Source organism: Melanaphis sacchari, unplaced genomic scaffold, assembly GCF_002803265.2.
Source record: "Melanaphis sacchari strain LSU unplaced genomic scaffold, SCAv2.0 Contig21_pilon_pilon, whole genome shotgun sequence".
NCBI classification, from domain to species: domain Eukaryota; kingdom Metazoa; phylum Arthropoda; class Insecta; order Hemiptera; family Aphididae; genus Melanaphis; species Melanaphis sacchari.
In genome coordinates, this window is record NW_020271096.1 from 2,057,147 (window position 1) to 2,081,885 (window position 24,739).

Sequence of the window (24,739 nt, forward strand, 5' to 3'; positions counted from 1 at the left end):
AGAATTGATATGTTGGAAATAATATCATCTATACACCAAATCAGAAAATCAATAATATTATTTATTTGCACGTGTTACGCTAAATGTTAGTATTAGGCAATCAAATTTAACTCGGATGCATTTAGTGTATTAATTTATAAGTCAATATTACGTAGTATTCTACTAAAGCGTGAATAGGTTTATAGTATAAATAGATTAAAATTAATTTAAAATTATTTTGTTGAAAAATAATTTAAGTAGAAAAGTTTTAAGCAACTATGATTAGTTTTTTTTGAATTACATTAATAATTTAGTATAATTATAAACGATTTTAAGCATTTGATGAAATTAGGCTTAACTTTATTTTTCAACTCTAATAATAAATTTTTACGAGGAACCTTATACTACATTTTCATATTTTAGGTATGATTGTTAAAAATGTTATGCATTTTTTTTACAAATTTTTGTGATCGTCTATTAATATATAGGTATATAGCCTAAAAATGTGGAAATATTTTGAAAATATGTATAAAAAAGTTTTTAAATAAACATTAAATTTCAATTTTCAATGGTAACTATTTTTTGTATTTGAGTAAAAAAAAAAAAAAAAACGGAATGTGTTTAATTAAAAAATGGTTTGTGTAATAATTTTCGTTTTTCCTTAATTATTGTTCTTTTATATTTTATCGATAATTTTAATAAATGCTAGAATTTTTGTACTGTCTACCCCCTTGAAGTACTAGCTCTAATATTTTACCAAAAATTACTTTCAAAGTTAAAAATCTAAACATTTTTTTCTACTAAAAAAAAGTGTCTTTTGACATAAAAAATAAAAACAACACGCATTGTTATTTATTATAAAGTTTAATAGACCTTAAAAAAAAAAAAAAATGTATATTGGTAAATTGTAGTTTGTTTAATAATATTAACGCGTTGTCAAAATAAACATGGATTTAAAATTCATAATTTTAATAACTTTTGAATATAATTTTGTATAATTTTTGGATTTTAACAAGGAAATATTTTTAAAACGTATAGTTATGAAATACGCAAGTAGTCGATTACCATTATTTTTCACAGATTGGATTTATTCGATTGCACCGATCGAGTTTTATTCAAAAACATATTACCATTTACGTTACGTAAATGATAAAATACTATTTATTTATTCGTAAACGTGAACACAGTAATATGTTGCAGTACGGCTAACAGTCGGTTTTCGAACATATTTTTATCTGTCCGATATTGTTTTCATACCGGAATAACATTATCTGAAACAAAATTATTCAAAACCGTTTACATCGTGTATATATTAATATTATTATTATATCTTGCGCGAACACATGACTCGGACGCGTTTACCCGTCCGCGCGCAATCGGTTGTATTCGTTTTCAACAGTGCCGGCCACGTCAAGAAGTCTATCGTGACCAATCATGAATTTTTCGAAAATCGTACGCTACACCAAAGTATTCATATTTTATTTTATTCTTATTATTATTATTTTCATAGTTATCACTGCCCCCTCCCCTCTTATGATACCTATAGGCTATATTACCTTCCGTTTGTTAAATACTTTTTAGGAACACAAACGCCACGTTATCGTATACGATTACTGTTGTAATACGCATCATACGATATTAGGTACCCATATCATATTATTATAACCGTCCTATTTGGTCTCTGTGCACAGATGGTCATTTACCGACACCGACGGATGCTGGTTTTCGGTAGTATTGCGGTCGTGTTGGCTCTGATGCTGACAGCCAAACACGAGAATAACGTGCGGTTCATCAGCGGCAATATGGAAAATGCCAAGCCGCACGACGTCTGGGAATACGTGTCGGACTTCTCTAACGTTATGAAGCTCAATCCGACCATGTAAGTATAAAACGTGCACAATGGTTTTATTAATACGCTTTTGTTACAACTATTCATATTGTGTATATTTATTAACGATGGCGGTCCGCTGAATCTACGCGCATAATTATATTGATAAGAAGACAACGAATTAAATTAAAATTGTATTTTTAGTAGTAATCATTTAAGTTGAATATCATGTAATACTGCGTGTGCGATAAAGCTTTTAAAGCTTTTGCATTATATCACGTTCATCGTGCACTTTGTGGCCCCATCATAAAGTTCTATAATTCTACATGAAATTGAATTCTTATAAAATACTGTCGAAGGGTGTCACGGTTCAAAAAATGTTGAGAAACGCTTCAGCTACTCATATGTTATTATAATGTAGTGTACGCACGTGCGCTATAAATGTATTGTAGCGGTTCTTAAGGGCACTGCGATCTTATTTCAAGGGCATCACGATTCATACGAGGATGAAAAAATAAATATTTTCATGCCCTCGTGGTATTTATAGAAGAGTATCATACCTAAATTTAGCCTAACAAAATGGCACCGCCGACTAAAAAAGTTGGTAACTGCTGATACAAGTATATTGCATTATATAATAGAGAGACATTTTACCAATATGGCATATTTTAGAAAACATATAAAAAATATGGATAATGCGTAGGAATAGGAATAGTAGTAAGTAAATATGTTAAATCGCATGAGATGATCGATAATCTAATAGACACATGCCCACTTTGGTTTTTAATTAATTAGATAATTATTGTTTTACTATAAAAAAATATCATACGATTATCCCTCGTAAGATCTAATATTAGAATATCCAATACCACAGAAAATTAACAACACACAGAAAGGAAATATTTTAACTTTTAATATTCACAAATCGTTCGCTTAAGGAAACATATTAACTTATCTTACAACTTATTCAATAAAAAAATGATATCTATTTATTTCAGTATTGTTTTATTTCTTTAAATAAATCTACTTTAAAATTAACACTATGATATATAATACAATCTTATTTTCATGACTTGTGTGTTATAAATGCATAGTTCAAATTTTTATTAAATTTTATAATATAGGTTAGCAAAAAATATATGATTTAGGAATATTTAACAATACAATATAATATAAGATATAATATTTAAAATAACTATTTATTATATCTAATAATTATTATTAACTGCTCACTTTTATGGGATACTTATCGATCTAAATTTTACGAACTTGTCTTTGCCCTAGATAAAATCCACGAGCAAGTCTTACAGAAATTTAAATATAGAAGTACTTTAAATATTATGAGAGTATAAAAAAAATAACAGTGAACTTAATGTTTATGATTACATATAAATGTTACAAGCCGTTATTGAGAAATGAGTACGAATTAAAATGTGCGTACAATATTGTTGGTATACCTACTATATATATTAATGCATATTTTTATAAACATAAACAAATTGACAAGGGTTATTTTGAAGTATAAAATACCATTTTTTTTTTTTTTTTTTTTTGATGAACCCTTAAAAGAAGTTTTCAGAATTATAAATTGTCGTCCATTTATTTTCTCCCCCTAAAGTTTATAGTATATACACATCAAATAAACGATAAGTATCTTTTATGTTTGCGATTTTAGTAAAATAGGTTTTAACTCAAATTGGCCCTCTGAGTGTATCATAAAAGTTTAAATTAAACTTTCTGCTATTCTACCTTTATTTTTCTTATTTATTTAATAATTTTGTATACACTACGTTGCGTCTCTTTCGTATACATTCTATGTGTTTATGAAAAATAAAATATTTAAACAAATAAATATGTTTTTATTATTAATGGTTAACTACACCAAAAGACTTTTCGTAATTTTATTGCAGTTAAGTACATTTTTTACTCAATACAGCACCTTAATAGGTCATTTATTATTTGTCTACATAATTATATTACCAAAAACGTTCGGAGAATGATATTTTACACTACAGTTTGCCTGTTATATGCTTTCTTTTTTTTTTCACACATTTTTGACAATTTTTAGTCGAGTATTATTGAGTGACCATATGAACTTTTTATGCGTTTCAACAAACACAAGTACCTTGTTTACGATTTATGTAGGATCAAATACTTTCGGTAAAACAGTTTATCACAAGTTAAATACTAATTCTAATACAACAGGAACAATAATCATTACTTATAGCATAATAGGCGTATACGAGTATATAATTAATTTTGTTGGTACCCGAAGAATGAAGATACATATTTATGTTTAATTTATTTACTGGTAAACTAAAGTTAGTACAGTGTACACGAAAATAAAAAAAAAATATTGACGTTGTTGGTGGTTTTTATATGTATTATATTATTACTGTTACGTAATTTTATTTTATTTCCCATCATATGGCGGCGGTGTATCGGAGTATAATACTATTCTAAATGATAATAATATAATTTGTTATTTTTGTATAGACCATACAAATGTTAGACCAACATGGTGCGATTTTCATCGGTCACTACATGACTTATCTTGTACCCATCGTGCATACAATTTATTTATACGCACAAACATCACATCACATTGCATATATATATTTGTGCAACGTCGATATCGGTAAGGTATGCAGAAAATAGGTATATTATTATAATATATTGTGTATAAAAGCCATCCCGGTAATACGTGTTTACGAGATAAAAACGGCGCTTGGACGGTACGATATAGCGATTCACAGTTTATATTATTATTGTTAATATTACCTATTATTATTATTGTTATATTGTCGATAAAAACAATAAAATTGCAATGCAGTCCTCAATATTATATGCTGTACACATATTCACTTACATTCAAATCGTAGCGTACGTTAAGGATAAACCATTATGCTCAATGGATATTTTGTTTATGCTTATTATAAAGTAGGTACTTAGTAAGCTTAACACTTCGAAAAATTATATATAAAAGAATGTTGTCAGTTTTCCAGTTATAAAAATGCAGATGTTCTTGCAACAAAAGAATGTGTTTTTTTTTTGTTTTTTATTTTCTAACTGAAGTCTGACCATTGAAGTATACTGTATAAAATATATTTGATTTAAGTCTCACGTTTTAATCTTTAAACTTATTTTTACATATAGATATTATTACAAACTATGTAATATATTTATGAGTGCATCAACATAATCATCTTATTATTAGTTACCTAAATAAATATACGATTTTAACAGAAAATTTAATCAGAACTAAAACCTAATCAGAAAATGATAATTTGGTTTTTATGATATAATTGTTATTTATAAGAGTTTAACAAATCAAACCAACAGGATTTAATATATTAGTTATTAATTATTAATCACTGAGTCTATTTAGTATAGGTTTGTTATGATAATATTATTATGTCTGAAAGTTGCATACGTAATTTATAATCGTTTATTTTTATTGGTAGTTTATGCAATTTATCAAAGGTCGAAAATGTTTTATGAAAAAATTATGCAAGTTAAATGTGATGTGTTAATTACATTTTTGATTAAATTCAAAGACTTAGCAAAAAAAAAAAAAAATAAATAAATAATGTCACAAAGTTAATTAACTATTTTTTAACATAGTTTCCCCTAGTGCATGCAACATTTTACTATTTTATGTCAGGTTTCTTAAAATGTATGATGTTTAAGTTTTTAAGTAACCTTGAATTTAATTTTGTGTAAGTATTTAGTTTTTAGTTTATGATTTGGATTTGGTATAGATTAAACAGACTGTACAAACTTAAACCACGTCAAACAGTTTTGCTGTATAATTTTGTGGTTTCGCAATGAGCACTTAATAATTATATAATTATACTTAATAATGTAACTGCATTTGCTTGAGGTAATTAAGTACTTTAAAAATAAACCTAAATTTATTTAATATGTTAAATGCCCATAAGATTTTTTATTTTTTTTTTAATTAATTTAAATTAAAATCTTTTATAAATATTATGTTATGGAGGTATAATTTTGTTTATTTAATTTTTCAAAACTCTTGATTTAACTAGGAACAATCACGCGTACCTTTGATTAAAATAATGTCTAGTTTTTAGACATTTATTCTGTAATTTTATGGATTTATTATGAGGATAAGATTTATTAAGTTACAGTAGTTAAATAATTAAATAATAATACTATTTGCATTCTCATAAAGACATACTATTGTGTATAACAGATTAACGTTTTCAAATATTTCAGTCAGACGTAATAGATAGTTAATATATATATGAAAAAAAGTCATGACAACTATTATATAAGTCTAAAGAAAACTGTGGTCTTAGTAAGCACGATCGGTACTAGTAATGTTTTTGAAAAATAATTTTTCCTGAATCTAATGTTGACTCCATTCCACTGTGGTTTGCGAACGTATAACCAGATGGCGTCACACTGTTGGACGCAAACGATTATTTCGTCTCGAATTTCATCGTAGTGGTAATGAAAATCAGTACTATAAATTTATTGTGGGTAAATAAATGTTTCAAATTAATTTCTATACTGGATGTATAATCGTCTTAAGATATTTATTATATTTTTTTTCTTGAAAACAGACGTGTAATGTTGTCAATAAAATTGTCATATTACCGATGTATATACGTAGATATACGATAACTTTTAGAAGAGTGGAATTAACGATACTGAACGTTCTATTATCCACTGTATTTTTTACAATATCTTATTCTGAAAATGAATTTATGTAGATTGCTCTTTATTGTATTGTATTGTATTGTATTGTGTTTTTTTTTTTTTTTGATAAAAGCAAACGAGCTTTCGGGATTTGTTCTGCCATGGTCATAATATTATTATCATCAACCGGCACTTTATGGTGCATGCCGGATTTCGGGATTTGCCCCTAACATATTATTATTAATACCTACATAAACGCATACGGCTCATAATAGTATTATTATCAAATAAACGTATGGTCAAGCTATTTCGTAGTTGATTCGATTATGATGAAATAGAATTAAAATAATATTGTACGCACTATTATGTGCACACGGCCAATGGTCTTGCGTACACAAAACAATACAAGTACCTACTATGGAATTTTAATATAATCCTATAGCATATTACGATTTTTATTATATTTGGTTAGGACATTTTCGTTTCGTCACTGCTTTATACATTTTTTTTTTTTTTTTTTTAACAATATATTAACATTTATATTATAAAAGTTTTTTAGAACATCGCAGTATCAATAAATTGTATATATCATATTATTATGTAGTACAACAAATGTATGCATAAAATAAAATATACGGGTTACAATTATTTTATAGTTTATAGTGTTTACACATTAAATTAAAAGTTTGACGGATGTTTTTTAAATCACTTCACAAGTAATCGTCTAATTTTTGAACGTTTATTATTATGTTTCGATAATGTTAAATCAGGTAAATATAAATATAAAATACGATTTCATCGAAATAATGCCAATCATATTATGGTCTCAACCTTCTGTCTTGCTTGTATTAAGAATAGAGTGTTTTATGGTGTAACATATAGGCGATATGAATACACTTCATTGTTGAAAATCCAAAAAATATTATTGTCTTAAATTTACTTAGATCTTCTATATAAGTTTTGTAGTTTTGATCTTCATGGTATTCTTGGAACATATACTAAGGTAGGCATAGTCTAAGTTTGTAAGTTTCTTCCCAAATTTTGAGCTAAAGAGCTTCTTTACTCTAATTTATAGGCTACTATAACATTTTCAAAATTGATTTTTTATTCATGTTAACAGGTAGGTCAATTCCGTACAATCGTAAAGCTGTTCTTAATGAACCCAAAGGAATTGAATACTATTCACAAAAATCTATTTTATTGAGTATATAATGTTTTAATTTATGTTTTGAATTCAGCAATCGTAGTCTTTACTAGGAATAAGTAAGTTAATAGCGGTCTTATTTTTGCTATGTATTTCAGTAGACATTTCATCTGTATGAGTTGACCTGTGATTTAAAAAGGGTACCTATATGATTTACATCCTTTCAGAAAATGCATAAATAATAGACATCATTATGCCAAGCTCAATTGTATGTAATAATTTAATTTTATATAATCAGCTGGGCTGTATTAATTCTTTTAGTTTATTAAAATATATTATAACTATTACTTAGTGCCTACTAAAATTCGAATAATATCACTTTTTATTCTATTTTATCAAATCTAATGCTTTTAAAAGTGTCAGATTATTTGTATTTATCTTCAATGAATACATTTATTTTCATAGATTCATACACACATATTCTAAAATCTGAAAAATATGACAATCTTGATGGAAGTAGTAGTTAGTTAATCATGAATTTGGTCTCATTTGATTTTATTCGTGTGTGCTAAAGTTTATATAACATATTATAAGTATGCAAAGTGACTAAATGTATATTAGTTGGGTAATAATATATTCATATATGATAATTTAGTGTAATTTTAATAAATTAATAACTAATATGATAAGGATATATTGTATCTAGAGAATAAAATCAATTTAAATGATTTTTATATTACTACATAATGTTCTTGTGAAGATATCCTCAGCCAATATTGGTTTTTATTTATTTAAAGATAGCATGGTCAACAAAATTGAAACTTTCTTTAGTTCCAAACACAAATCAATAACAAGTTTTACTGATAAAATTGGATACTTTGAAAAGAAAACGATATTGATATTTGTAAAATTAATTTTATTTCTAAGTGGCATACAAGTTTTAATATATTTTTCATTTTTGATATTATTTCTTTTCAATTGCATTTAATTTTTAAACAACAGATAATAATTGAACTACCTAACACAATATTAAATTAGTTCATAATTTTATCTGTATTTGATACTTTTATGGTTTTTTAGATAATACAAATTTAATTATTTTTAGATCTACGAAAAAAAAAAAATTTAAATGTATTAATATTTAATTTTAACGTAAAAACAGTATTAAAAATAAACTATTATAATTATTATTAATAAATTACTTTTGATTTTTAGTAAATTATATTTAGTAATAATATTAATTGACAATCAACAAAAATGTTATTAATAATAATTGATAAATATTATAATGCAATTTAAATTAATTAAATAATAATATTATGCCAAAAGTTATTTGAAGTTGGTAGGATAATTTAGCTTATTACTGAAATAGAGTTTAGAATACAATTTAATTATATGATTACTGTCAGATATATTGAAAATGTTTTAAATAAAACTGTTTATAATATTTATGATTTTATTTTTATCAAATATTATATTAAATTTATATTTCACTGGAAAAAGTGTATCCAAATTGCCTATTTAGAACGCCGTGTTATGGTTTTATTATTAAAATTAATCATAATAAATTATAATTATTTTGAAGATACAGCAAAACAGTTATCCAATGACTGTAGTAATCCCAGGAACAAAAAAATAAAATAGCGTAGGTATCGTAGTATGAATACATAGCCAGTTAATTAAATAGGAATAATAATAATTGAATCAAAATTAATAATGGTGTAAACACTGGCAACACCATTTAACTTATCAAACACTACGAAGTCGCTTATTGTAGAGACGGAGCAGCGTCATTTAAAATCAACGTTGAGTACTGACAAATCAGGTATTTATGCTGCTCAGTATTTGAACTGTATATAATTATACACCATCATTTGCCGCAACATCAACGGATAGTTTGAAATGTTCAGTATCAATAGGAATTCCGTGCGCGGATGATTTCTGAAATAAAGGTGACTTCGGAAAGCACCACGAGCAAATTGAAATGTATTTTAATACTTTTTGGACTTGTGTTATCCTCAAATGTCACACTTAACTGTGTCCAAGAAAAAGTGTTATCGAGTGAGAGGCGATTGATGGTTGGTTCCTAAGTTAAAAATTATGATTTCGTTTACCTATTTTAAATTCATACTCTCATATTTTATTGTAATGTTATTAAAATAGTTTAAAAACAGTTATTTTATTTTTAAACGTTATAACTATGTTTTATATCAGGATTTATTATTTTTTTTTTAAATGCTTAAAATCCAATGCTTCGTCGGTCATTATTTTATATATGTAAATATTAGAGACCCATTAATGTTGTATAGACAATAGATACGGTGATTGCAACTTTCAAAACAGTGTATTATAAACTGTTTTAACTATGGGCGTCCACGAGGAAGCAAGGCGGGGTACTTCCCTCCAAGAATTTTAAATTTGTTACCTAATTGTAATAATGATAAAAAATTATAATCTTTTATAACTAAAATATATAATAACAATACTTAAATATAATAATGTACTATAAATAAAATGTAGAAAATATTTTGATTTATTTTTTAAATTAATTTTGCTCCCTCTAGAAAAATTCCTGGTGACGCCCATGGTTCTCTAACTATACATACATACAGTAAAATATAACAAATATCACAATATATTATTTTATGTAATCATAATTGAGAAAATTTCATTTTTTATTTTACATTTTTCATACTATATAGAATGAAATTCATAATAACGCGCGAATCGACAGATCACAAACAATGGAACTATACGGTCGTGTACGAAGAGCACTTATCTCAGATTCCGTTCGTGATCAACAAGATTATCGGTGATTTCATTGTAGACAAATCACATACGCAACCCGTAATCAAATCAACACACCGGACTTGTTTTGCCAAGATTTATTGTTGTAAGTATAGTGTGAGAGTGCATCCACACACACGCACGCGTGCGTGTCACACACACACACACACACACACACACACACTTATCTTAATTTTAAATTTACATACCTGAAAAAATCCAAATAGTGCTAAACTTTTTTTTTTGTAAAACACATTAAAATATTCACATTAATGTTAAGCTAACCTAATGGAAACATATAATTACGCGACGTGTAAATTGAACGTACAATATAGGTAAAATGAACATAGTAAAAAAAACTGTTGTATTTGTATTTATATGATTTTGAAAATCGACTACCGCCTTTCTCACTTTTACGAAATAAAACGTCCCCCTCGAGACAATGATTCACCTTTGATTTATTTTATTCAGTTTAATATTTTATATTTAATAGCACGTTGTATTCTATGGAAACACGTCGCCACCCTCGTATCTCACTTTTCAGTTCCGGCCGACCTCATTATCAATTCATTATACATGTTTGATTTTTTCCGCCCCCTAAAAGTGGTATGCATTTATATTTACACCAAATTTTGCAACTGACCTATAATTAATATACCGTTTTTCATGATGTTGGCTCACCACTAAACCATGTGTTGCAGTGGACACTAAATCGGAAATGATATTCGTAGACCTATTGAACGGCACCAGAATCGTGGAGAAGATCAAGTACGAATGTCCGTGGTTCTTGACCAGGTTCTGCATGAATGAAGTCCTCTACCAGCGGAAAGAGATATTCAGAGAACTTCAGAGCGTGTTTACGTAAACAAGACATTAGTGTTATTATTATTAAAATGTATATTACTATTGATGTTAATTCGTTTAGTTTATTTTTATTTAAAAAAAAAAAAACATGTATTTATTTATTTATACTCCATATTAACTATAAGAAAACAGTGCACACTTTGTTATCTTACTATAGTTTAATTAATAGTTTCCGAAAGATAAAGATTTTCCTCCATCATTCTCAAACCAGAACAAAAGAACAAAATTTAAATTGTTAATTCTTATTTTTGACTTTTTTATTTTTATTTTATGTACGAGATTAATTTTCTTTTGGCTAGATCGGAAAGAATAATAACAATAAATAAAAAAAAAAAATCCGAATAATATTATTAACGCATTTTTTTTAACGGAGTTTTTCTTCTTGCACTACTTAAAGAAAAAAAATAAAACAAAATATTGTATTCTGGTGGTAACTAAATGCAAATGAAAGAGCTCGATTACCATTAGTATTATTTTTTTTTTTTTTACAGATTAACATTCCAAAAAATACCCTTTCAGTATAAACAATATATTTTTTATGTATAGTTTTGTGATTTGAAGTATCCGCGTACACATTTTTTTACATTAAAATATAATAATATTTTCGAACTCACACCAATCTCAGAGAACGACCGTCTACGGCTGAATGTTTATGTTAAATTAATGCATAGTGCACACAGACAACCTAAAACGTTTTTCGTTATTTACAATATCAAATTTTCATATTTAATTCGAATCATTTGAATAATATAAAGCTCTTTATTATACTATTCAACTCGTAATAAACATGTGAAAATAAACACCTGTTCGTAATTTATCAATATAATAAAATCTCGACTTTTATTTCTGCATATATAAACGTCAAATAAATAAAATATACCTCCTTTAATCGTGAATAAAACAGAAAAGTGGGTCACCGATAATAGTATTGTAATGCATATATTATATATAGTATAATTATAAAGGGTCATTCGTAAAATTAATAATGGTTTTATTATTTTTAACCAAGAATCGAAAAAAATGTTAAACCATTAAGCTCCATTTCACTGTATTAATGCTTATTCAACTTTTTAACAGTCCCCTTTTTTGTTTTTGAAATAAATAATATTAGTGTAAGTGTTTTATTGTTTACGTATATAAATAATATTCATTATTATACATACCTAACTATACACACAATAAAATAAGTCTAAGTTTTATTTACAGCAAAACATCGCATAAGAACATATGTGACGTATCAACACACACACGCGCGTCCGCACATAAATATACAGTGAAACCTCTAAATACCGGACATTATCGATTGCCGACATTTTCCCCGCTATTTAGAGGTGTCTATTAAGGGAGGTTTCAGTGTATATATTTATGTATATAAATATCAAAAAGTGTGTTTTATATTTTAATAGTAGTAACAATACTAATAAAACTCATCTCCAACTATTATATTTTAATATGATAATTTTTTTCAACTAATTTATGTATACTAAGTAGTTTAAAAATATTTTATAGTACGTTTATATTGTTATTGTTAATACAATAGGTGAAACTAATTTGTGAAAAAAATAAATCACATTGGTCATTCAATAGTTATATTGGAATTATTTCGTATAGCATTAGGTTTAGACACTAATTAATTAGCATCTAAAAAATTAGAAACAACAATCAATAATAATAGATTGATAATCGACATACCCGCTTAACACACAACGATTGCTAAATGAGAAACAAAGATATTCTGTCCACTTGCACTCCGTGTGAAATAAATAAATAAAATATAAAATCGGTTTTGTGTAAAATATATTCTCGATTTTCTTAATTTTAAGTTTTCTAGATTATTGTGAAAAGTACGAGCCATTTTTTACTATAGACAAACCAAAATACCAACTAAACCTGATTTTCTCTCTTAATTTACCCTGTAGTACAAAGTGTATGGAGAAAATGTTTAAAATATTTAAGTATATTCTGATGGAGTAAATATAGTGTCTATAGGTTTTAATTACACGAGCGCAAGTCAAAAACTCGCGGTCGTCACGACGTCGACCAAGAAGAGCTCCGGTCACAGAGACTATTATCACAAACGTCAAAAGCCTAACAACGTATGCACTATAATTTATCGATATGGTTATAAATGAGCTGTTGTTACTTGTTAAGGACAAATATTTTTTTAGGCGTTTGCTATTTGTCATGTTAACATTGGGAGTGGAAAACGCAAGACTATCGTTTGGATATGTAGGTATATCAGTATTACATAGACACGATCACAAAATATATTAATTCGTGTATTAAAATATTTGAACTGTGTTATTATTAAAAAAATATAATATAATATTATTTGTCTTTTGTAATTAATAATATTGAGAAATAAATCACATTTTTTTTATTTAAAAAAAAAAAATAAAAAAAAAATATCAAAATAAATACTTTGAAATATTGAACGATATTATAGCCGTCTGTGCAAAGATAATTTCTTTTCTCCAGTGTCAGGGAAATTTAAATACTAGTTGTGGACAATTGCGCTTCTTCTATGCACATTATCAGAATGCATATCAGATAGGAAAGCCCCTCGGGGAGGAATCCTCCCCCCCCCAAAAAAAAACCACCACTTTAAACGAGTTTCCTCGCGTGAATAAATAATAAATCGAGTGCAAATGGAATTTAATAATATGGTTAGGGTTGTATCATGTATATATATATAATATATATAATATATATGTATATTAAAATATATATAATATATATGTATATACAATTCGTGTTCTATTGTCACGCGAACACGCAAAGTCATACGACCGCGACAACGACGTCAATGGTTTGTCATTTCTTGCCACAGCCACGGTGAACGAGACTGACGACAACTCAGTCTCAGTCTCTATCGCTGTGCTTGATCTATAATATTATAATATAACACCAATATCGTGAACGTCAATAATTCATACTTTGATACTTAGGATATTTTTTTTTCTCCTGTGATGTTTTTGTTTTTACTTTGATCATCATATTATTTCGCTATGCGGTTGACGTTAAATGACATTGTACATAAAAGCGATTATAATATAAATATTTATTATATTTGGTCTCGATATCCGAGCATGATAAATACAGACGCAATCAACGTTGATGACTTGGAAAAAACAAAATCGTAACGTGTAAACATCGAATTTCTGTCTACTTAACGCGCCGTGGTACATGCACAATATTGCATACACACCCTTAACAGTTCAATATTATGTTGTAACTCAAACGTGCTAAAAGTAACAAAATGTTAGTGGATTTTGTAGGAAATACGCGTGCCGTTTATTTTGCAATGTTTTTTTTTTCGTCGAGATTTTCTATTTAAAAAACTAATGGGAAATTTTGAAAAAAAAAAAAACACAAACTCTCTCATTTTCTCTTAAGAAGATTACTTAGGTGTTTTCAATTCGTACACGTACTCAGATAAGTAAGACAATATGATAATCTACTGTATCTCTCTTTGTAATTCGACGATCACATGTTATTATAAGCGTTATAAATGAGTATGGAAAACAAAAAAGTAACTTCTATAATTATTTGTAAAATCAATACACTTTTCCGCTCCACCCTAAATCTAAAAAAATCAATAAATTATTCGTCTAGATGTAAGTCTTAAAACGTCGTTTTTATTGGTACCCCGACAAAATATCGCAACAAAAATTTCGCGAAACCAATACACCGTAAAAAAATAATGCCGCCGTAAATTATTATCGAATATATTAAATCCAAATACACCAATAATTAAAAAGAACAAGATAGTCAGTTGGGCTGGACGAGTAAAGAAAATAGCAATAGATTATGATAATCGAGAGTTTGAAGATCATCTTCAAAGTATTTCATTTAATACATACTTCTATTGAATTTTTTTTAATACTTGTATCAATTTTATTAAATTATACATATTTTTACCAATTCTTCTATACTATATTTATATGAAAATATTATATACTTTGGAGTTTAAATTACATACAATAATTTATAACTATTATAAAATATCAATTAATAATCATTATATTCATTTATTTCTAACTAAGTTATTGCTATATTTCATATTGATGATATGTGTGCTGGCGATATTTTGGTCACCCGATATTTTATTGTCGATATTTTGTCGGTGATTCATTTTTATTTTGTTCGAAGTAAATGAGATTTTTATTCAACCGTCACAGAACGGCTTACGACACGCACATATTTTGCTCATTAAATTACAAAATGTAGTATAACGCAATCCAAAAACAAAGTGTATTTGCAACAATCGCACCAACTAAACATATATATGTTATGAGATGCACGTTTTAACTCCAATTAGATGCTGCATTATTTTTTTTATTTTTTTTTTTTTTAAAGTAGTGATTTTAGTAGATATGCGGTGATTAGTACTTAGTAGACAGTTCACGTTGAGGTATAATTTCGTGTCTAAACTTTTAATCTCAAATACGGTTTATACGAAATGTTTTGTAAATTTGTCCTCATCCGTGCATTACTGATTGTGTTTCTTATTTTTATTTATATTTCACTGTGTTTAACACAATATTTAATATAAACGTGGAATTTGTAGTTTTCACGTTTTTACACATTTAGTTTAAACATTTCGTAGACAATTTAAATGTATATTTATTTTTTAATAATATAATAGCGTTTTTAAGTCAATTAAGTTTCTATGTTATGCTAGTAAACTTTGATTAATATTTTGTGTTATACGTGTGTTTAATTTAATTAATAGTTTTTCATATATTTAAATCTTTACTTTTAGTTAATTTAAAATCTTTACGATTAAACATTCTACGTTGATATTTTTAAACAAACATAACTTTATAACAGTAAATATAATATTTTCATTTGATTAATAGTTTATAAGTAATAAGTTATAAATAATTTATTCTACGTTGATTCATAAGCAATATATGTTTAATATTAAAAATAAAACATTTTGATTTTTGAACTGGATGGTAATTTAAATATAATTAAATGTTTAGAATTTTTTATGATATGATTGAAATCAATACACTATCTTACAATATTTTTTAAATCAAACCATCGATTTGTACCGTATTTTTACAAGCGCATTAATAAATAAACACAAAAATATGATTAAAATATATTTGGTTAACTTATTTATATTATTTGAGTCTTATTATTGTATTTTAATTTTAAATTATACTAATAATAATACTATAATTACCAACAAGAAACTCAAAATAAAATATTACTGCTAATATAAAATACTTATTATAATACCTATTATAGTGCCATTCTTGTAGACAATAAAATTATATACAGGTTTATAATTATTTGATAATATTAACGTATGTTTTCTATATATCTAATTTATTTCATGAAATAATAATGTAGTCAAAAATTTAAAATTAATTTTTTTTAACATGATAATAATTGATGAGTATAATTTTCCACTATTTATTGCTTATTTTTTTTATGCTTAAAATTTATTAAAATAATAAGTTTTGTATTGATAATTTATTATTTCTATATTGCTTTAATTTGTCGACATTTAATTTTTTTATTGGTTTAATTTGTTTATTGATAAAATACTATCATCAACTATAAAAATTGATTTTTTTATTAATATTTTAGTTAAAATATTTAGAAAATTTTTCTGAAAGTAAATTTAATCCATACATTTTTTTTTAAAACTTGAACATAGTTAAGTTTTTCAATTATTAAAAACGTAAATTTTTCATCAGACTGAAAAATATTTTACCCTAATTATGAGCTAGGCTACTATTATATCGCACTGATTTGCTATTTAATTGTTTGACAAGAACTTCATTCTTGTATATTCATACCGAAAAATTATAAAGAAGAAAATTAAATTGATCATTGGATAATTATATAAAACGGAGACTTTATAAATTTATCCCAAATCAGAGTACTGGAAAGGCAATTATTTTTGGACGGTATTTCAAATCTAATGCAGTGGTAGACGTTTTCCGAAACACTTTTTTGTATACAAATACAAATGCTCAAAGCGCTTAATCAGTGAATTTAGTTAAGATGACGTTAACATTCAATTAATGTTTATGTAATAAAAATAAAAACGATGATTTTATTTTTAATTACATTAAATAATTACTGTAGTAATAGTAATCATTCTTGTAAAATGTTAAGTGTCTCAATCATTTAAATTATAAACGTTCTTGGAACATTTACACTTTAGCTAGTACTATGATATATATAAAACAAAATTAAATAACAAATAGCAAATTACTAAATCCTGCAGTAAATCTAAAAGGATTTTTTTGTCAAATTCTTTATTCCAATCTTGAAAATGCAGTATTTGATAATTAAATTTAGCACTATTTAACTATAATTGTAATTTTAAAAATATGCATGACCTTAGTTGTTTATTTTATACATTTTAAGTTTAATAAATTATCATTATAATATTAACTAGCATAAAAAATAAATGAAGTTTAAAATAATTGAAGTTTATTACTTCTTAGAGTTAATGAATATTATTTTTCACAAATATGTATGTACCTATATTTAAATTTACTTATTAAAATGCAGTATTTTAATATTATTTATAAAGATACGTTTCAAAGCATTATATGAAACGGATAATTAATAGACCAAAATGTGATATAGTAATGAATGATATATAAAGATAATTAATTGGTTAGTCGCTATTGATGAAAATTTATTGTAAAGATAATTGGATATCTCATTTTTTTTCATTTTTTTCATTAGGGAATAAATTGGTATTGTTAAATAAATGTTCAGTCGATTTTGGGAAATATGAGACTTAAGAAGTTATATTTACACAAACCTATTTATAAGAGCCAAGGTATTGAATCTTTTGATATCTATTTTATACCAATATGTATTAACTAAAAGTATAATTTTGCTTAATTACGATATAGTATTTTTATGAGTAAATTTATTTAGATACTAAAGGTAGACATCATAATTCATAAGCATTTAATGTTTAACAGAAATTATATAGTTATAGCTACGTTAATCAGTACAAAACTAAATAGATTCTCTAGGTAGATACTTAAACTAAAAAATCCCAAGGTATTTGGACTTAAACCACCACTACAGCTTAAAAAATAAAATAACGTCTAAATCCTTTAGTAAATCTTGAAAGCTTTCTGTCCAACAAATCTAGGTTGTTTATATATATTAAGGCTCCGAAAAAAATAATGGGCAATTTATTTGTAAGAAAATGCTATAATAATGTCTATAAGTCGAAAATCTAATAGAAATTTAAATAAATGTTTTAAAGAAAGGTTGTTTTATAATTTTTAAATTATAAAGTTTATTATGTATACGCTTTATTAAGCAATATTTTTTCCATAAAAAAATAGTATCAATCCGTAGATTTTTAAAATGAAAATTATAGTTTATACTAACCCTAACGTTATAATACTAAAATTTGAAAATGACTTAATGGAAAACACAACATTGCGAATATTATGTTGATGGTATTTGTATCTTTGTGGTGGGTATAAAAGCACAGAGCAGTGTTTCGATGAGTATTGAGCGCGTGTAAGTGAAAAATATATCAAACAATCATTTCATAAATAACAAGTATATTTTGCGTAATTATAAAGTATAAAATACACGAGTAATAATAATTTATTATTATTATTACTCGTGTATTTTGAAAATCGATTTTCGATTTATATTATTTGGTATTCCGATTATAATAGTATAATAAGAAAATACTTTTTATTTGTTGTTTAAAGTTAAGGAAATAGTGAATTGAAATAGCTGCAGTACATAATTTATGAAATAAATTGACACCTTGACAGTAAAATGTTTTGCTTTAGAAAACGATAAATAGAAAATTGATCAACGCTATAAAAACTAACCAAACTAAACATAGTCATTGTTAGTCAATGTTTATAAGTACAGAATAGGTGTCCACATGTAATGAAAATACATATATATATATATTTTATAAAACACAAGAAAAACACAATATTTGGTGAATAAAACACTAGCGTTTTACGTTAAAAAATAAATAAATAATGAAATCATCCCTTAAAAAAATATAATAAAATAATAGATTTACACACACGCGCACACAAACCTATTAATAATAAACGAGCGAAGAAATATCGGCATTGCCGGAAATATATTTTGTCGGAACGCGCATTAGTGCATTACAATCTCTAAGTTTTCCGGTGCGATTCATGCACACTTGAAATGTAATATATACGAACGTACACACACGCGTACGGCAATATCAACGTCTTCTTTGTATAACAGTAACGTAATATAATAGGCGCAGCACGCGTTTGTATCACCCCTCTTCACTCTCACGACAAAACAGCCAGCCAGTCAGTCGACTCTTCACCATCCGGGTTGGGGGGGGGGCAGACCGGATGTACGGAGTTCGCTGTTATTAATCGGATGTATGTGTGGGTGTGTGTATAGCATGTATATGTAAATACAGTCAAATTCGCTTATAACGATCTTCACGGGACCTAGAGAATCTGATCGTTATAACCAAACTTTGTTATACCCGGATTATAAAAAGTGACTTGAATTTTTCGAAAAATTGATTTACTAAACATTAGCACATTTTTTACTGCATTATTTTATTCGAGATTACATATTTTAACATTAAAGGTATTTACCATTTTTAATTAAAGTACACACATCCATAGTACATCTATGTTTACGATTTGTTTGAAAAATAAACTGTTATAGTGCTTTGCTTATAATTTGAATAAGATTTTTTAATAAAATTAAAAATTTTTTTTAATGCCATTGATACTTTTGGCTTATTCATATCGCTCCTGTTAACCGAAACTAAAGTACCTACTAATTATATTGATCAGATAATCAATATAAAAATAAACTTCCGAAATAGACGGTACTTTAAATAAGCATGTCGTATAGAATATGTTATATTATGTGTCGTACAAGACACATTGTCTGTTACAGATAAAATTAAAAATTCAAGTCTACTACTCGTGCATGTATTATTAATTGCTATAGGCGAATATAAAAACCCATTTTCATTTCAAAATAACATCGCCACATCCGGACTATAATGATAGTAACTGACATCGTTGTACACGACTAAAACTAGTAAGTACTACACATAAGATATAAAACCAACCAAATACATTTCTTGGAATCGTTTCACCCGGAATATCGTTATAATATACGGCACCGTAATAAACGAATTCGACCGTACACGATGTATACAATCCACCGAAGTATTTTCCGTTCAGCCGTTCGTGATTTCATATAATACGACATAATAATATCACAATGTCTTAAAGCTTACACTATATGTACATACGCCTAAATAATAGTGCAGGATAATATTTTAATATCGTGCTCTAAATGTTAAAGCCGTTGTTAAGATCTACTTGTTCGTTTTAATTGGACGTCGGGGCAATAGTTTAGTTTATTGTCTATTGTTTGTGAGTATTTCGATTTTACGCAAGTGGAGTGCGATTATTTTGGGAATATTGGCCAAGGCATCAGCTACTGCGTTTATTAAAGTCGAATTAGTGTACGCGTCGTTTTAAATATGTTAAATGATGATTATGGTAATAAACTAATTAGTAATAACTTATGAGTAATTATTTGAACAAAAAAAAAAGAAAAAGACTTTCGTTTAGTATTTGATATTTGTACACGACATCATATCATGAGTTAATTTATTTTTTTTGAAAATGAATACTGTGCTTTATTGTTTAAAATAATCTAAGAAAAATCGAGATAAAAGCTTGGAATTTTTACAAAAAAGTCGTCCTATAATTAATATTGGTAATGTTTTACATCAGTACATTGTTCTAAAAGCCATATACCTATATATATATATATTGCAAAATCATTAAATTGACTTATTGAAGCGGATTATTTATTTAAAAATATAAATGCATTACTCTGCATAAATATTGTACAACAATATTTTATATTAAAGTATACGGCAAAATATACTCAGTTATCATAATTTATTTCGGGAAACTGGTGTGAAATGGTATGTTGTAGCCGGAGAGATGGTTTGGAGGAAGCCGAGGCAAAAATAATAAAAATAAAAAATTGGTCTTAAATTTCAAGTTGTCCATTTATATCTAATGTATTGTATAATATTTTATTGTACGTAATATACCTATATGCGTTCATATGTAGAGAAATATTTTTATTCTCTGCGTATAGTATTACAACTATTATAAATATTTTTATTTACAATTTCACATTTATAGAATAGGATAAATTATCGGTCTGAACCGATGTATATTATATAAGGTATCTGTAACGGAATAATGGATTCAACCGCTTTAATGTTTTCTTCTTCTTTTAATCGATTATCGATGTTGGAATTTATGAAATTTGAAAATTATATCAATATGTTACATAGATTAATTGAAAAAATCTGTAGTAATATTTTTTTTATTCGTGTGATAAATACCGGGTCAAGAATAATAATCTTTCATAAAATTAAATACCTATTTAAAAATATAATTTATTGATAAGACACACTCATACAAATGAAAAACATTTATTTGCATAAAGTTAAGCGTATAAGGATCTCCTCTATTATTTTTTAGATAGTCAAGCAAATTGCATATAGCATAAAAATCCTATTTGAAATATAAGGTTTCTAAATACAATTTCTTTTGAATATTTTAAGGATTTAATTTATTATGGACTGTCTACGGTATACATGAGCTTTTTTAGGTTACTGTTGGTACTTTTTACTTCTATTCACTTTATAAATTCTAAAAAAAAAAAAACAATCATTAAAGTTAAAATGCCAATATTTTACTATATTCCACCAACAATTTTGTGTAAATGTTGCATGCTTTCAGTTTGAAAAGTTCCTCACCACCCATGAGAACTTAACCTAACTTAAGATATTATTTTTTATTCAAAAATTGAATGACATTGAACTGGAAAAAATGTAATTATACAAAAAACAAAATTAAAACGATAATTTCAATAATTCAGTTGACATTTGTTCGAGATAATGTGTTCTTGGTATTTTTTTCAGTATATTTGGTATTTACTGATGCGTAGTTGTGAGGTTTCTTAGAGCTATAATAATATAATATAATACAAATCCCCAAACTCTATAGTTATAATGTACTTATATTGTATACCTTTAATAAAACGTGCGGATAACCGTAATAATGATGACGACGATACCATGCGGTAATCTATAGTAATAAATATGTGTGTACATTTATAGGTATTAGTGTGTTATCCGTTTGTATAGTGTAAAACTAAAACTATTCAGTATGATATGTATCCACACACGCAAGTCTGGTTTAATTAATTTAATGAGAACTAGTATCGCGTTTTGACAATTTCATGATTATTACGCTATTTTGCGTGTCGGACAATCGAGACAATAAGCTAATTGAAAATAGTGAAGGTGTTCCTATGTGTCGATGTTTGGTTTGCTCGACGCCATCCTACAAAACCGAATTTACTAGCCCGTTGAAATGCGTTCTATTTTTTTGTTTTTATTTTCGCTTAGTCAGTTTGTATATATATATATATATATATATATATATATCTTCTTCTTCTTCTTTTTTATATATATATAGGCTAGCATAAGTATAAGTCTCTCGCGCTCCAGAGACCGCTTCAAAACGACAATAACATAATTGTTTGTAAAACATTTGATAAAGTTTAAATTCCCGACGGTTCGACAAAGTCGGAAGATACATTAAGAAACTCTTAATGAATTCTCAAGCATTCGTTGTCTTTATATATACATTATATATGTACGGTTGTAGACTGTATCCATGGTGGTGGTTGAGTACTCCACGGTTAAAATGCATTATTATTTTTAATTAAATAAATACCTAAGTTCAGAGTTGCTGGACTGGTAGAAAACGTCTGTTACACATTTGATACTCGGTCTGTCTATTTATCTAAAAGGGTTTCCACATTGCTTCCGTTTCTGTACACTTTTCTCGGTATCTACCCATGTATAGATGTTTATTTTCACTTACCATAGAGATCAATTTTTTTTTTCTTTAATTTTCTAGAATCTAGATAAAACAATTACAACTGTATACTTACATTCATTATATTTATGGCCCATTTAACCATAAAATTATTATATTACGTAGATCGAATAATATTGTCGAGCACAGAAGTAATATGTGTTAATATAAAACGAGAATACCTGCAGTGTTCAAATGATATCATTATACAATTGCATAAATAATTTATGTTTATGTTTATACTCAATGTAACATTAGAATGAGTATTCTATGAATATTTCCAACTTAAATAGTTAATGATTATGGGTCAGTACGAAATATTCAGGTTCAGTGTTTTTGGAGAACATAATCAATAATTATTTTATAAGTACCTGTCTTAAACGTGTAAGCTAGCCTTCAGTAGAGTACCCTAAATGCCTTCTCATAAAATATTGGATTTCATATATCAATTGTATAAAGTTTATTTTAAAAGCAATAAATGGCATAAATGATTTTGTATTTTATTCAATTTTCAAAAGGATTTCAAAAAATGTATTACGGTATGAACTAACAAAAATTTAAAAAACCAAAAGTTCAAATAAATCAATTTTAAATCACAGTTATTTCAAAAATATACTATTTATATCCATATATGTGTAATATGCTTTGTAAACAAATCATTAAATGAAAAAAAACGGGCTTCAAACGTTGTTCAACAACGTTATAAGTGACAGGCATCATAAATATTGAAATATATTACATGAAAAATCGATACGCTATAGTGTTGTTGACAGAGTATATATATATATATAGTCAAATTAGTCAATCGGTTAAGGAAAGATTTTATAAAACTGTTTCATCTGTCTTTTTATAAGATCTCTGAAAACCCAAGTTATTTTTATTTCATCAAAAGTCATAATAGGTAACGATCAATTCCACTAAACTTGAATAATCAGAACTTTAAAAATCAAATATTTATTTATTTATTAGTTTCTTTATTTATGATATACACAATGACGTGTTATGATTGAATTTTTAACTTAAATATTTTTGTTTTTTGTCTGTTAAATGAAAAATAACAATTACAAAAAAAAATGTTTGAAAATACCATTTACCAAACACAATAGAACAACATGAATAGTAATTTAAAAACTTCTTATTTATTTGAATTATTATCTTATGATTAATAATTAATAATAAGTTGATAAACTTAAGTGAAGAAAACAATATTAAAATCAGAGTATAAATAATTATCATCATTGGTGCTGTTTAGTATATTATTATTATCTATTTATTTTTGGTTAGGTTAGGTTTTCTGATATTATATACCTACTCGAAATATTATTAATTAGTGTAAATTACTACTATGTTAAAAATAATTTTACACAGACTTAGTGTCGATATTTTCTGTTTAAATATCTAAACGTGATTACACAATAAATTTCTTACAGTTAAATTTAGTAAATCATGAGATGATAATATTTATAACTATATTAAAATTTACAATAGATAAAGCGTGCATCGATATATGCAATT

The 24,739-nt window shown here is 26.3% G+C and overlaps 1 protein-coding gene across 2 annotated transcripts; it reads left to right on the forward strand.

The window, feature by feature from the left end:
• Positions 1 to 1,321: 1,321 nt before the first annotated feature.
• Positions 1,322 to 11,526, forward strand: LOC112594054. Of its 2 annotated transcripts, none has more exons than XM_025338664.1 (4): positions 1,322 to 1,431; positions 1,671 to 1,858; positions 10,319 to 10,509; positions 11,105 to 11,526. In XM_025338664.1, the coding sequence occupies exons 1-4, from the start codon at positions 1,414 to 1,416 to the stop codon at positions 11,266 to 11,268; spliced, it is 561 nt and encodes a 186-aa protein (XP_025194449.1). In that variant the 5' UTR covers positions 1,322 to 1,413; the 3' UTR covers positions 11,269 to 11,526. The 2 variants fall into 2 exon arrangements, with proteins under 2 accessions (XP_025194449.1, XP_025194448.1); XM_025338663.1 differs by having other exon boundaries at positions 1,322 to 1,446; positions 11,105 to 11,525.
• The last annotated feature ends 13,213 nt before the right edge of the window (positions 11,527 to 24,739 follow it).